The 14,669-nt window shown below is 33.6% G+C and overlaps 1 protein-coding gene across 1 annotated transcript; it reads left to right on the top strand.

Moving 5' to 3' along the window:
* Nucleotides 1-8,220: 8,220 nt before the first annotated feature.
* LOC110886934 (leucine-rich repeat extensin-like protein 6) lies at nt 8,221-9,880 on the top strand. Its single transcript, XM_022134822.2, has one exon. It carries the CDS (start codon nt 8,328-8,330, stop codon nt 9,660-9,662), a length of 1,335 nt encoding a protein of 444 aa, XP_021990514.1. The 5' UTR covers nt 8,221-8,327; the 3' UTR covers nt 9,663-9,880.
* The last annotated feature ends 4,789 nt before the right edge of the window (nt 9,881-14,669 follow it).

Raw genomic sequence — 14,669 nt, 5'->3', positions numbered from 1 at the left:
TAAAGTCTTTAAAATGACCGAAAAGCCCCTACGGGGCATAATATAAACTTAAACTCGTTACGGGCATTACGGAAGGTATCCTACTGATACCAAAATACTTTTAAGGCATATTGACTTAGGAAATAAGCGTACGACTCTCATAGTTAACCGTTTCGCCTATTTGCGCACACGGTACGGCTCATGGAACTAGTTTTCGTGCAATAGCCGATATGGGTCAAATTATATTATTTGAACCCCAAAATCCAGAGTACGAACTATAAACCCATATAAAACAAGTCTCTGAACTTGTTGGGTCCAAATTATACTCCATTCTCGGTTTTCGCCTTTTCGTGCGAATTAACCATATCTATGTATCGGAATCAACCGGTTTAAGCTACGGCTAATATAAGGACCGTTAGGATTCTAAGAGGTTAATTAAAACCTTCGTTCCAGATTAGGAGCCCCAGTAAAAGCTATCGGCGACTTGATCTAAATTAAGGATTTATACTTGCAAAGGTAAATACTTTAACTTATTTCCCCTATATGGGCTTGGGTTACGGTATATTAATACCGCTTGATTGAGCATTGTATAATTCCATCGCTTAGGTGGTTAATTGATTAAATATGATCGGCTCATTTAAACAGTTTTGTTGCTTATAAGCCTTTGGGGGGTTTAATGACCGTTGTCCCGGATATCCTTGGCATCATTTTACGAAATGGCCACGACCATCGACATCCCGGTGTAGGCGTACACCCGGTATAAAGTGTCGACATTAAATTTAAAAGACGTAGCCGTTGGTTTTTATACTACGGTTTTACGCAAACGTGGTGTGTCTATAAATCTTTAACCCGGCACGACCCGGGCTACTGAACGCATAAAAGAACATGTAAAACGTTCACAAGATCATTATGAATTTTCCTAAGTTATAAAAGAGTCTGTGCCTTGTGCATTCAAATCAATTTTAATAAACATTTTTAAATGTGTCAGTTGAACGTATTTACCAGTGTAAACTGACGTATTTTCCCCAAAAAAGATTAAGTGCAGGTACCTAAACGAAAATTGGCTGGTATTAGCTCCCTAGCGTCGTGATAAGTCTCGCAAGCTTGATTGCAGTATCTGATGGAACAATACTTTATGTTTATTTACGATCCACTGTGGATATTCAACTTCTGTAATACATTGATATTATCATCAGAGGTTGAAATTTATATATTTATCTTATGCTTCCGCTGTGCATTATATAATTGTGTGGTTTGACTATATTGTTGCCAACATCGTCACGGTAATCCCCCACCGGGCCCACCAGTGAGACTCGTGGAAATCGGGGTGTGACAACTTGAGACTGAAAAGTACTATGGCATGGTATGGTGGACTTTCCTTTTGCTTTACGTTTATTTATACCAGTGCTTTGCACCGTTACATGCAATAGACAATAGACAAATAAAAGAAAATAGGCAATTAGACATTTATTTATATTTTTTAATTACTCTACCGATGATAATTTAAATGGTCGAAGTTCAAGAACCGATAAATTTTTTTAACATGTTAATAGAAAATCTGACCGAATAATATCCTATATAAGTATATATTACATTACAAATACCAACCACTATGAATAGTGGTGGTTTGATTTTTTTTTTTTTTGTCTTATTTGTTCTTTTGTATGTTTGTATATTTTTACCATTCAAATTTTAACATTGATACGTAGAACTCTTTAATTTATTAAAAACTTTGTAGTCAAGTTTTATGTGTTTATTTTTATGTACGTGGAGTATAAAAATTCAAGTTGATTTACGTTACAACGTAACTTTTTTCGGAAATGAGTCAGGTCAAATATAATAAATTTTCGTGTTTATCTTTATGTACGTTTTCGGTTGCTCTATGTTTTAACGTAAAAATTTTACGAAACGCCAAAACAACGTGCGGGGCAATTTACTAGTTATTTCAAATAATATACTTGTCAAATTGTTCATATAATATTTTTATGCTTAAAAATACTTCCTGTCATCTATATTTCCTTATCATTATCCCCCACCTTGGTTGTATTTTTGGTGTTCATCAACATTTTCTTCATTCTCATACTAAAACTTTGTGACAAAGATTGATCCACATGCAATAGTCAATTCGAACATTATGATACTCATGGACAAAAAAAAATATGAAAGAAATAAAAACGTAAAGCATACAAATTATGATTATAAAGTACATGGTAGGTGCTATATACGACCCCATCCTCTCCTAAAATTGTATTATAACATGCTTATGCTTTAACAACTGGATCTACCAAATCATTTCATCAAGAAAATATCGTTATTATAAATGTTGGAGTATACATTTCTGATTTAGTACTCGATCCTATAACCTATTAGAACCGATTAAACATGAAAAATATTTTTTGATGCATTTTTATTCCAAAGTGTCGGTCACATTGTATGTGTCTTGATTACATATTTTATTTTATTTTATTTTAAATAAGGTTCATATTAATAATCAGTGATTTGTATGAAATATAAAAAGAACTAGTATTTAGGGCTCGCGCTTTGCGACGAGGCTGTTAAAAAAAATAGACGTAAAAATGTCGAAACATGAACGCACGTTGCAGCGTGTTAACTTGCAAATATTACATTGAAACGTAAAATATATAAAAGAATAACTAAGTCGACAGAGCCGGCCCAATGGGTTATTGAACCTAGTCCCAGGCCTAGGGCCACCAAATTTGAAGGGCCACCAGTTTTCTAGTAGATTTTCTGTGTATTAGACCCATTTTAGCAAATCAGGCCCAAATCTCTAATCATAAACCTAATAACCCAATGGCATATCTCTCAATCTGTGAACATTGAAAGCACGTGCTGCTGTGCAGAAGCCAAAGCGGCGATATTATCACTGTATCAAACAGCGACAGCCAAAGCGGCGATGATTCATCAGAGACCGTCTCTGAGAGACGTTTGAGTTTACGATATGGAATTGAGCAATGAGCATTGAGCAATCAAAGTATCAGGCAAAGATAAGCAATAATCATGGCATCAGTTTTGCGATTTAATCAAAGTATCAGACTCTGCATCATTGCAACTCGCAAGGTAACATTTAACAACTGACGGCTCCTTTAATCTTTTATATACACTCTACAATAATCAGCTGCTCCTTTAATCGAAATTGTGATTTGTCGATTTTTCAATTTCGAACTTGGAACATACTGCTCACTCTCCTCAGTTTTGTGATTTTCACTATTGTGACTGCCACTGGCTTGGAACTCAGAACTCAGAACACATTGGCACTCAGACTCTTTTTTTGCGATTTAATCTTTTGGCTCTCATTCAGTTTAGACATTCACATCCTCATTTGTTGAATAGGGAAGTAAGGTGTATTTGCCAAATTGAATCTCTTGTTTAGGGATTATGCTTATTTCATTATTTGTTGATTTTAAGTTGTTGAATTAGGGCTAATTTGCCGATTTCAGTTTGTTATTTAGGCTTTTAGGGCTTATTTGATTATTTTAAATTGTTTTTTAAGGCTCATTGTTAATCTCCTAAATAGATTTATATTTTAGCAATGTCAAATCGAATCCGAACTTTTGAAAATGATAATTTTGGAAAAGGGCCACCACTTCGTAGTTCGATTAGTGCCTCCGAAAACGTAGGAACGGCACTGAGTCGACTTATGACCAACTCATTGCGACAGACCCGTTAAACAACAAAACAAAATAACGTAAAACCAAATATGCGCGTTGCAGGGTGTTAATTTGTAAAATTTAGTCCGAAACGTAAAACGAAAAATTTGTAAAAGATGGAACGTATATGAAACTAAAGTTGAAAATGGAAAAGTGTTCGTCTAAAAAAATGAAAAATGTTTTCTGACAAAGTTATAAAAGACACAAAATCTATAGGGGTGAAAAGTGTAAAAAAAGTTAAACCGTAACTTCTACTTACAAACCAGAAGTTGATAAAATCAGGAACACATAAATGCTGGATAGAAAAGAAAAGAAAAATAATGTGTGCTTTAGTTAATTATACATCAAGCTATAATAACTTATACAAAATTGAATACTAAATTAACTCACAAAACTATTTTGTGAATTAATACATGAGAAATATTTTATACTGAAATAAAAATAGTTAAAGAAATAAATAACACAATGAAAAATTCAAAAGAGACCATACAGAAAAAGTGTGTGTTGGAAAAGATCCTAAGATCAGTATTGGGCCTGAACCGTTCGTTATCTTTGGGCCCAGGGGGTCAGGTCCATGATTTAAAAGGGACCAGTCCTGGTGGGGGTTAGCTGGGAACCTTGCGACCCGGTCGGAACCAATTAATGTGATGTGAATGTCTACTTTAATTAATGGATTACAACTTTATATTGTTCTCCAAATGGCATTTTTAATTAATGTAAATTTAAGTTGATCTTAAATACCTCTTACTCAAAACATGGAAATATATCAAATATGTTTTTTTGTTTTCCTAGATATATACTGTTTCCTCAAAACTTGTACGAGTTGTGAAATGAAATAGAAAGAAAATATAGAATGGTAAAATGAGTAAATATGAGGAATTTGACTTTTCCCGGGGCAATCGAAAAGGGACTACGATATCGACCGCCCATTTCTGGAAAGGCCATGCCGTGGTTACTGGTATCATGATGTTCTTGCGGTGCAAGGTTTGCGACGCAAGGTTTGCGGCGCATGACGTTGACAACTCATGCATTTACGTAGTTCCTTTAATGCATCCCCGTGCATTCCGGGCCAATAATACCCAACATTTGTTAGAAATGTCACCTGAGATACGTCCCTTGGCTGGAAGATCCGACTGAGAGTGATCCAACTTCTGATCTACAAAACAGAATACCGTTAGGGCTCGTTACAGGAATGGGGTTATTCCTGTAACCACCCTCCGGCGTGAGAATAAGTATTCGAATGTGGGAGTAAAAGTGTTTTGAGAGAGAATTGTATATCTTTACCTTACGATGCGTCTTCTATTTATACATATTGGTGAATTAGGGTTTCCTCTTAAATCGAAGAGTAGGTTATACAACATCTCCTATTTTTCTCGGAGATCATGCAAATCTTCTATTTGAATATCTTCTATTTGCATGAGAATATTGAGATATTGTTGTTATTATATCTTTATTTAACGATGGTTTTTCCGACCCGGAATGACCGAGCCGGGACATTCCTCCAGTGACGTAGCTTTTAAGGGACCGGGGGGTGCACCCCCCCCCCCGAATGTTTCGGTTAGAACTGTAATATTTCCGTTTTTTCGTCCGAAATTTTTAAAATTATATAGGTCTGCCCCGCCAGTTATTTTGCCCAAAATTCCCCTGCCCCTACCAAGTTTATTGTCAACAATATTTATACATATTTTCGTATTGGGTTAAAAAATGTGAACAGCCTAAACTTTAAGTAAAGTTTGTTACTACTTTATATATAAATCAAAGTTGAGGGTTTTTTTTTTATGTTAAAGATCTTAAAGCTACTTACCATTTATCTTAAAGATCGTTGGGCTGAGTTGTAATTCTTCGTCCAGGTACTTAACATTTATCTCGCATCATTATAAATATTTGGTCTTTATTTTTGTTAAACAATCATAACATTTTTTATTAGTAAGAGTGCCTCATTTGAATGAATGAAGTTTATGTAGTTTTATTTGAAGCTATTATTGTTTAACCCAACCCGAATCGAATATCCGATCCGGAGATATAACCCGAACATACAAGGGCAGACCCACGCATAAGGGTCAAGTGACCCGTAGTTTTTTGGTTTGTACATTTAAGTTATAATATAATACTGAAGTCAAATGACCCCTTCGGATGAGAACACTATAAACTTGAATGAAACAAGAAACTAAAGTCATTGTTGGATCATAAATCACATACCTCAATGAAAGCATCAAAGTTTAATATATAATTGTCATTTTTAATTTAAGGACAATAAAAATAAAAAATAACACCAAATATGTGATATAAGGGCATAAGATACACCGAGTTGAGCCAATGTCTTATTATCTTCAAGTAAGCTATCAGTTAATTAAATGTGTATAGATAATACTTATCTTTTAGATAAAGTTTAAAGTTAGAAGTCATATTTTTTAATAATCATCTAAAGTCGAAAATGATATCTACTTAAAAATTATACCATACAAATCAAAGACCTCGTATAGTTGTATTTACACTAAAAACCTCAAAGTATTTTCATGACATGATTCAATCTACTAAAAAATATTCGTATCACTAACTTCACTTCATATATTATCAATTAAAACATGGATGACATCATGACAATGCACATATATGAAGTATGAACAACACTAGTACATATATATATTTTTAATGGTATACGGCTTATATTAGCAAACACCACAGGAAATTTACAGTATAATAATAGCAAATAAAGAGGTAACAAAATATTTTCAAGTAGCTATCACTTAATTAGATGTGTATAGGCAATACTTCTCTTTCAAATAAAGTTTAAAGTTGCTAGAAGCCATAGTTTTTTAATAATCATCTAAAGTTGAAAATGATATCACCTTAAAAAGATGCCATACAAGTCAAAGACCTTGTATAGGTTTATCTACACTAAAAACCTCAAAGTATTTTCAGGACCTGACTCAATCCAGTAAAAAAATATTCGTATCACTAACTTCACTTTCATATATTATCAATTGAAACATGGATGACAATGTACATATGAAGTATGAACACAACTAGTACATATATATTTTTAATGGTATACAACTTATATTAGCAAACATCATAGGAAATTTACAGTAGAATAGCAGATAAACAGGTAACAAAGTATTTTCAAGTAAGATATATACTTCTCTTTCAAATAAAGTTTAAATTTGCTAGAAGCCATATTTTTTTAATAATCATCTAAAGTTAAACATGATTTAACCATACAAATTAAAGAACTTGTATAGTTGTTTCTACACTAAAAACTTCAAAGTATTTCCATAACCTGACTCAATCTGGTCAAAAATATTCGTCTCACTAACTTCACTTCATATATTATCAATTAAAACATAGATGACAATTTACATATATACATTGGCGGACCTAGGTAGAGCCCTGGGTGGGCGGATGCACCCCTAGAAAAAAAAAATTAGTTTATTTCATAGGACAAAATCTCGATCGCACCTCTTTGAAAATTTGGTAAAACCACTCGTTCGCACTTGTGTATTAATAATCAAGGGCTATGCTTAGTTCAGTAGTCTTCACAATCAAGAGGGTTGTTCACAAACGAACCTAAGAGCATTCACATTCTATCCATCAAAATATGTGAGCGGAGTTTTTATATTATAAAGGGTATAAAAAGTGGTTGTGAGTGGAGGAGAGAGAAAATGTTACTGTTCATCTGTATATTTGAGGGGACACTGTTCACCCACTATAATTTTTTAATATATATAGAAAGTGGTTGTGAGTGAAGGAGAGAGAAAAATGTAATGATAATATTATTTAAGTGAAAATGAGAGAAAAAATATTTGTTTTTAGTGAAAAAATATATTGATATAGGAGTTGTTTTTTAGTGGAATGTATGTATAATTTGATGGATTGAATGTGAATGCTCTAAGAGCATTCACATCCAACCCACCATATTTTCACCCTAAATTACACTAAAAACACTACATTTTCTCTCTTCTTTTCAATTAAATAATATTTTTTATACATTTTCTCTCTCCTCCACTCACAACTACTTTCAAAATATATTAAAAAAATTATAGGGGGTGAACAGTGTCCCCCCAAATATACAGATGAGCAGTAACATTTTCTTTCTCCTCCACTCACAACCACTTTTTATACTCTTTATATTTTAAAAACACCACACACATATTTTGATGCCATGGATGTGAATACTCTAACCCTATATAAACAACACTAGTACATATTTTTTTAATAGTAGGCTTATATTAGCAAATATTAGCTGTTCAAAAAAAAATATTAGCTGTTCAAAAAAAAATATTAGCAAATATTATAGGAAATTCAAAATAGAATAACAGATAAACGAGTAACAAATTGCTAACCTCATTTTGAAATTTACGTATATTATTACGTTTTTTCAAAATTATGTATAGTCCTTCTAGATTAGCTGAGGATCAACTGAACAATTGTAAAAAGTCAATAATGTACTTGTTACAAACAATAATAAATAATACATGTAACAAATCCAAGAAGAATAATAACAATAATGCAAAAGATCCACACACGCATACGATACAAAAGGGTGCTACTTTCTACACCCCCTATTTACTTTTTTCACCCCCCTCCTCTCACATACTTACAGGTGGGGCCTGCGTGGGACCGACAGTTTTCCTCTCACAAGGGGGGGTGTAATCAGGAAGGAGGGGGGGTGTGTATAGAATGGGCCATACAAAATCATTAAATTCAAGACCCACCTCCATCTCCCCCATCTCTGTAAATACAAAACAACTTTACTCCAACAAAACCCAACACCCACCTACACAAATGAACCAAAAACCCTTCCTTTTTTCACTTTCCTTAATCCTTATTTTCCTCAAAACCACCGTCAATGCTGCCTCATTCAGTGTCGGCGGCGGTGTCGGAGTTGGTGTCGGTGTCGGCGGCGCCGGCGGCTGGGTAGGCGGCGGAGTTAGCTACCCAAACCCCTCATCATCTCCAGTTTCAAATCTCAAAAATGCCTATATTGCCCTTCAAGCTTGGAAATCAGCTATTAAAAGTGACCCAAATGGGTTACTAAACTCATGGGTCGGGTCAAATGTGTGTGGTTACAAAGGTGTGTTTTGTGCAGATCCGAGTGATGAAATGGGTGATCCATCTGAACCGGTAGTTGCAGGTATAGATCTCAACCATGGTAACTTGGAGGGTATTTTGGTAAAAGAGCTATCATTATTAACAGATTTATCCCTTCTTCATCTGAATAGTAATAGATTCTCAGGTACAATCCCACAAACGTTAAAAGACCTTTATGCCCTTACAGAACTTGACCTCAGTAACAACCTCTTCACAGGCCCATTTCCTGTTACCATTTTACAAATACCAAATTTGTTATATCTAGACCTCAGATTCAATTCATTTTCCGGCCCAATTCCTCAAGATTTGTTCAACAAAAATCTCGATGCAATTTTCCTAAACAATAACTTTTTTTCTGGTGAAATCCCTCGAAATTTAGCGAATTCGCCTGCTTCGGTTATTAATTTGGCTAACAATAAGCTTACGGGTGACATACCGATTAATTTCGGGTATTCGAGCCCAAAGTTGAAGGAAATATTGTTTTTGAACAATCAGTTAACCGGGTGTATACCTCAAGGGATAGGTATGTGGTCAGACGTGCAAGTTTTTGACGCGAGTTTCAACTCGTTGATGGGTCATTTACCGGATACGATATCGTGTTTGGAGGATATTGAGGTGTTAAATGTGGCTCATAATAAGTTATCAGGGGAGTTACCAGAATTGGTTTGTGAGTTAAGAAGTTTGTTGAAGTTGAGTGTGGCTTATAATTTTATATCAGGGTTTAGTCAACAATGTGCCAAGTTGTATGATAAGAATGTTGGTTTTGATATTGCTTTGAATTGTATACCCGGGTTGGCGATGCAACGGCCCGAACCGGATTGCGATTCGGTTCCGGGTGGTGGGTTGAGTTGTCTTAGAGTTCCATCTATTAGGCCTCTTGCTTGTGGGACTTTACTTCAAAGGTTGAATGCATCAGCCCCATGAGTTAGTTGTGTTGTGCATTCAAGACAAGAAATATTGATTCTTGAGGGGTAGTATGGGAAAGATTAGTACTTTTATAGTTTTATATGTAATTATTGTTTGTGTTGGTATGGATAACACATGTTTTTTAAGGGATTTAACAATCTTGGTACAGTATTTGACCAGCATTATTAATGGAGGTAGAGTATTTGTTTATTTATTATAAGTGTACTATTTTTATATTGCATTCTTCCTTTTAGTTACAAAATTAAATGCATGACATATTTGCCAGATCACAAACATCTTATCCAGTGTCCAACTTATAGATCCATTTACCTATCAATGAGTCCTTTTTAATGTATTTTATTTTAGAGTAAATTAATTTTTGAGTCCCTGTAGTTTAGTAGTTTTAATCACTTGAGTCAAAAATTAAAAAGTTTAACGTTATGAGTCTCTAATCGCTCATTTTATAACGTTTTGAGTCCAATTTTGTTCATTTGATAACGTTTTGAGTCCAATTTTGTTAAAAAAAAAATGGACTCGAAAGGTTAAAAGTTGGACTCAAAAGGACTCGAAAAGTTATAAAAAAAACGTTTAGGGACTCAGGGCGTTAAACATTTTGATTTTGGATTCAAATTGTTAAAACCACTAAAACACAAGGACTCAAAAAGTAATTTACTCTTTATTTTATATAAAGGTCAATTTTAAAAGAGTAAATTACGTTTTTGGCCCCTGTGGTTATATCACTTTTACTATATTAGCCCCAAATAAGAATTTTTAACATATCTACCCCCATGGTCTCTATAACTAACCATTTTGGCCCCTAAGTCTAACCACTTTAGCCCTCATGGTCTCTATAACTAACCATTTTGGCCCCCATGATCTCTAGACTTAGGGGCCAAAATGGTTAGTTATAGAGATCATGGGGGCAGATATGTTAAAAATTCTTATTTTGGGCTAATATAGTAAAAGTGATATAACCATAAGGGCCAAAAACATAATTTACTCATTTTAAAATTTAGGAATTATGAAAAAAATGTCAAAACTACTATGCTTAATGTTGAAACACCATTGACTAGATGTCTCCAAGATTTGAATCGAGGGCTTTAGATCTGCAAAACAAACGCGTTGTTTGTCTTATCAAACAGTTTTGCTCCTGCGACCAGACCTTGGCGTGAGGACAGACGAATGTTTTGGTAGTTGGGATATTAAAATATGGGAATTGAATGTCAACATTTTTGTACCTTATGGGGTGCAATCGCATTTATAGAGGTTTTGGCATGGTTTTATATTGAGTTGGCGTACCGGTTGCATGTGGGATCTTTTGTAACTATTACCATATGGCTTATAATGTCATAAGTGTCACGACCATGGAGTGAGCGTCTATGTTGACCCATAGAATCATAGATGTAAGATGGTCCAGATATGTATCTTGATCCGTAGAAAAATGATGTATAGAAAAATGATAAATAGAGCTTTTTATGGTTATTTCTCAACCCTTAAACAGTCGGTTCGTCTTTAGTAGGATCGGTTTTGCAATTCAAAAGTGGGTTGTAGCGTAGCTTGTTGTCCGTTTACCTGTCATTTGTTTGTAATTTATTATTTTGCCATGCCACTGGTTTAGTATTATTGTTATGGTTATTAATACTAGTTTGTTATTCCTAAACATTTGTGAAAATACATGGTTTATCTATATATAACCATATATCCACTTTTCTCTTAGCAATAAAATAACTATACATTTTTACAATCAAAGTTATAACGGTTATAGTTAACGGTTCTCTTAAACATCTAGATTATTTATAGAACTCGTAAGTAGAACTTATACTAAATAACGAACGAGTTTTACTTTTATTAACGAATAGAGCATGTAAAACAGTGTTTAGACACTAGTAACAAACAAGGGTCATATTCTCATTATGACATTATTTTTTTTTTTTTTGGAACGGCAATGTGCACAATTTTTTGGGTGCGAGACACCCCACACCCCCTCATTGGGGAGGCCCGTCGCCCCTCTCTGGCCAGACGTGAGTGTCTTAACCGTGCCCCAGCTGGCAGCAGAGAGTGACCGGCGTCCAAGGAAAAAACCCCACAGGTACCTCGCCCTGGATCAAGACTTGACGAGTTGAGAGCCGCCAAAGGGAGGAATAAACCGTCTCAAGTGGGGATCGAACTCGAGTACCATTGGTAAAAACCCGGGTGCATCAACCAGTTGGACTGGCATCATTTGCTCATTATGACATTATCTCATAAGAAGTTGAATGAATTCTTGTGAGCAAAATAATCAAAGGATTATAACTGTAGAGTATCTTTGTTGATGAGGCAAAGTCACGAACTAATTTGTGACAAGACAAAACTGATCTTTCAAGAGAAGCTGTTAAATAATAATTATATCCAACATTTTGTATTTATTATATAGAAGAGTGTCCATCACCAAAGTCACATGTCAAGGCCAAGGGTCAGTTTCGTAAATTGTCACTTTGTAGTTATATCCTCTTAGTATTATTGACCAGCTTTTGCTAGGCCCCGCAACCACGGGCGTAAATTACTCTGATTATCTATCGATTATCGGATTAACCAAAAAGTCAAAATAAAAGAATACATTATCGTTCAAGACAACCCCGTGATAAACACAACACTTTCTTAAAACAGCTTTTGCATATGTGTCTCTGTATTAGGGTCAACCGTTGAGGCATTATTTAACATTTTAACTATTGATTATACTGAGAGACAGAATCACTTGTCTAAAATAGCACTTGAAAATAATATGTTCTTGTTGAATCTTTGGTCTGCATTCTTTGTATAGTGCGTACTGTTTGTCTCTTTGAACTGAGAGAATTGACAATCCGTCTCCCAAATTTTGTGAGGGAGCTTTTTATATTTTGAAAAGTGATTATGGGTGGTTGTGAGTAGAGGACAGAGAAAATGTTATTGTTCATCTATAAACTTGAGGGGACACTGTTCACCCTCTATAATTTTTTAATATATTTTGAAAGTGGTTATGAGTGAAGAATAGAGAAAAGGTAATGATAAAAGTATAAAAAAATATTTTTAATTAAAATGATAGAAAAAATGTAGTTGTTTTTAGTGAAATTATATGATAGAAAAGATGGAATAGATATGAATGCTCTAAGGTATATAGCTCGGTTTATTGTCATATAGAAAGAAAAAGGGCAAATCATTTACTATAGATTTTAGGGTTTAACATTCCATCTCTTCTAATGGAAATTACATCGAGATAGAAGGTAAACAGGTAAAAAGCTGCGCCGCTACCTGTTTTTGAATAGCAAAACTAAGTCTCTGAAAAACTACATCCATAGATCTCGGGGTCATAACATTACTATGCATGACCATTTGAACTCGACTAAGTAGATTCACAGCTTTTGTCACAAGTAAACCAAAGTTATTAAAGGCAAATGGGATAAACACGTACCGGTTATGTATTATAAAAATGGAATTTAAACGGTTTAGTACGCAATACGTATTTTATTTTATTTTATAATAATTACATCAGTTACACTTTATAATGCAACAAACCATGAGAGCCAACCAACATATCTTAGTTCGGTCAAAGCAGCCTATCCCGGTTAGTTTAGAGCACCTTAGTTCAAAACCAACAACCGAATAAGACAAAATATGGATTGTGCGAGCCCGAGGGTTTTTGTCTGACGTTTGTTTTCATATGTTGCATATATGCACGAGTTCGAAATTCCTAAGCCATTCAGCCTATGTGTACGTGCGTATGTATAATAGTAAAACCCATCTTGCTCTTACAAGTTCAATTTTATTCATCCACCTACGTTTTTACACCTTTTCACTCGGTATCCAACACCAATTTCTTTAAAACACATCATCTACATATTATTTATCTTAGCTTTATATTGAATACTAGATTATTAGACCCGTGTACTACACGGGTTTAAGGATATAAATTTATAAATTATTTAAATTTATATTCTCTTCAAAAATTTACATAAGTGTCTTTTTTACCATAGATGACACAACAATTGGTCATGTGTAAAAACTGATTCTTTTAGAAACAATCCAACTTTACATAGAAATTGTTCTATACTTTTATTTATCGTCATGACAAAACATAAGGCGAGAGGAAACTGCCTTCTTTTCAATTTAAATGGAATCCTTCTATTTGGCGGTATTAAACGAAATCTAGGGATAAACGTTCAAGTGGCAGTATTACTTTCGGATAATATGAGTGCCTCAATAAGCTGATCACCCAGTGATAGGACCTGTAGTCGAGTTCCATTACATAAACCATTCTTTCGATCAATATTTCTTGATAACGTCACTGGAACATTGACCTTTGGTAATTATCAATGATTTGCAAACCTAAAAATATAACTCCATTTAGGACATCCAGTGAGTATAGACATTCATCAAAATTATTATGAAGATATTCTTTTCTTAAACCCGTTTATTACACGAGTCTAATAACATTAAAAGTGTTTTCAAAGCATGGAAGTAAACCGGTTTCAAATATCGGATTAACCTATTCTTTACCATTTTTATTATTATAATATAAAATTTTAATTTATTTAATAGATGTTTTAAACATATAGTAAAAAAATCATTTTAAAGAATAAGAAGATGTTGTCACATCAACATTATTTGAAATTGTTTATTATAAGTAGAGTTGTTATTAATAACTAAATATATATTTTAGATAAGTCAAAAGTAAATAATCATTATCTAACTAAATAATAAAATATTTATTAGTATTAAGTTGTTTAGGATTTTTATTGTTTTGTATTAATAATAATAATAATAATAATAATAATAATAATAATAATAATAATAATAATAATAATAATAATAATAATAATAATAGTAAATTGAATGAAAGAATGCCATGTGACATTAAGTAGGCTCTTGTTTTAGTATAAGAATGACATGTGGCATTAATTATACTTTTTTATTAGTATTAGATTTATTACAATGAGAGCTGTTCATGAGAATTCAGAAGGTTTATGCGACTAGAAAAAAAATAGTTTATCCCTGAAATATAAATTCATA

The sequence above is a fragment of the Helianthus annuus genome, chromosome 10 (genome assembly GCF_002127325.2).
Source record: "Helianthus annuus cultivar XRQ/B chromosome 10, HanXRQr2.0-SUNRISE, whole genome shotgun sequence".
NCBI classification, from domain to species: domain Eukaryota; kingdom Viridiplantae; phylum Streptophyta; class Magnoliopsida; order Asterales; family Asteraceae; genus Helianthus; species Helianthus annuus.
The sequence above is the reverse complement of the archived record's forward strand: the minus strand, read 5'-3'. Positions and strand labels throughout refer to the sequence as shown.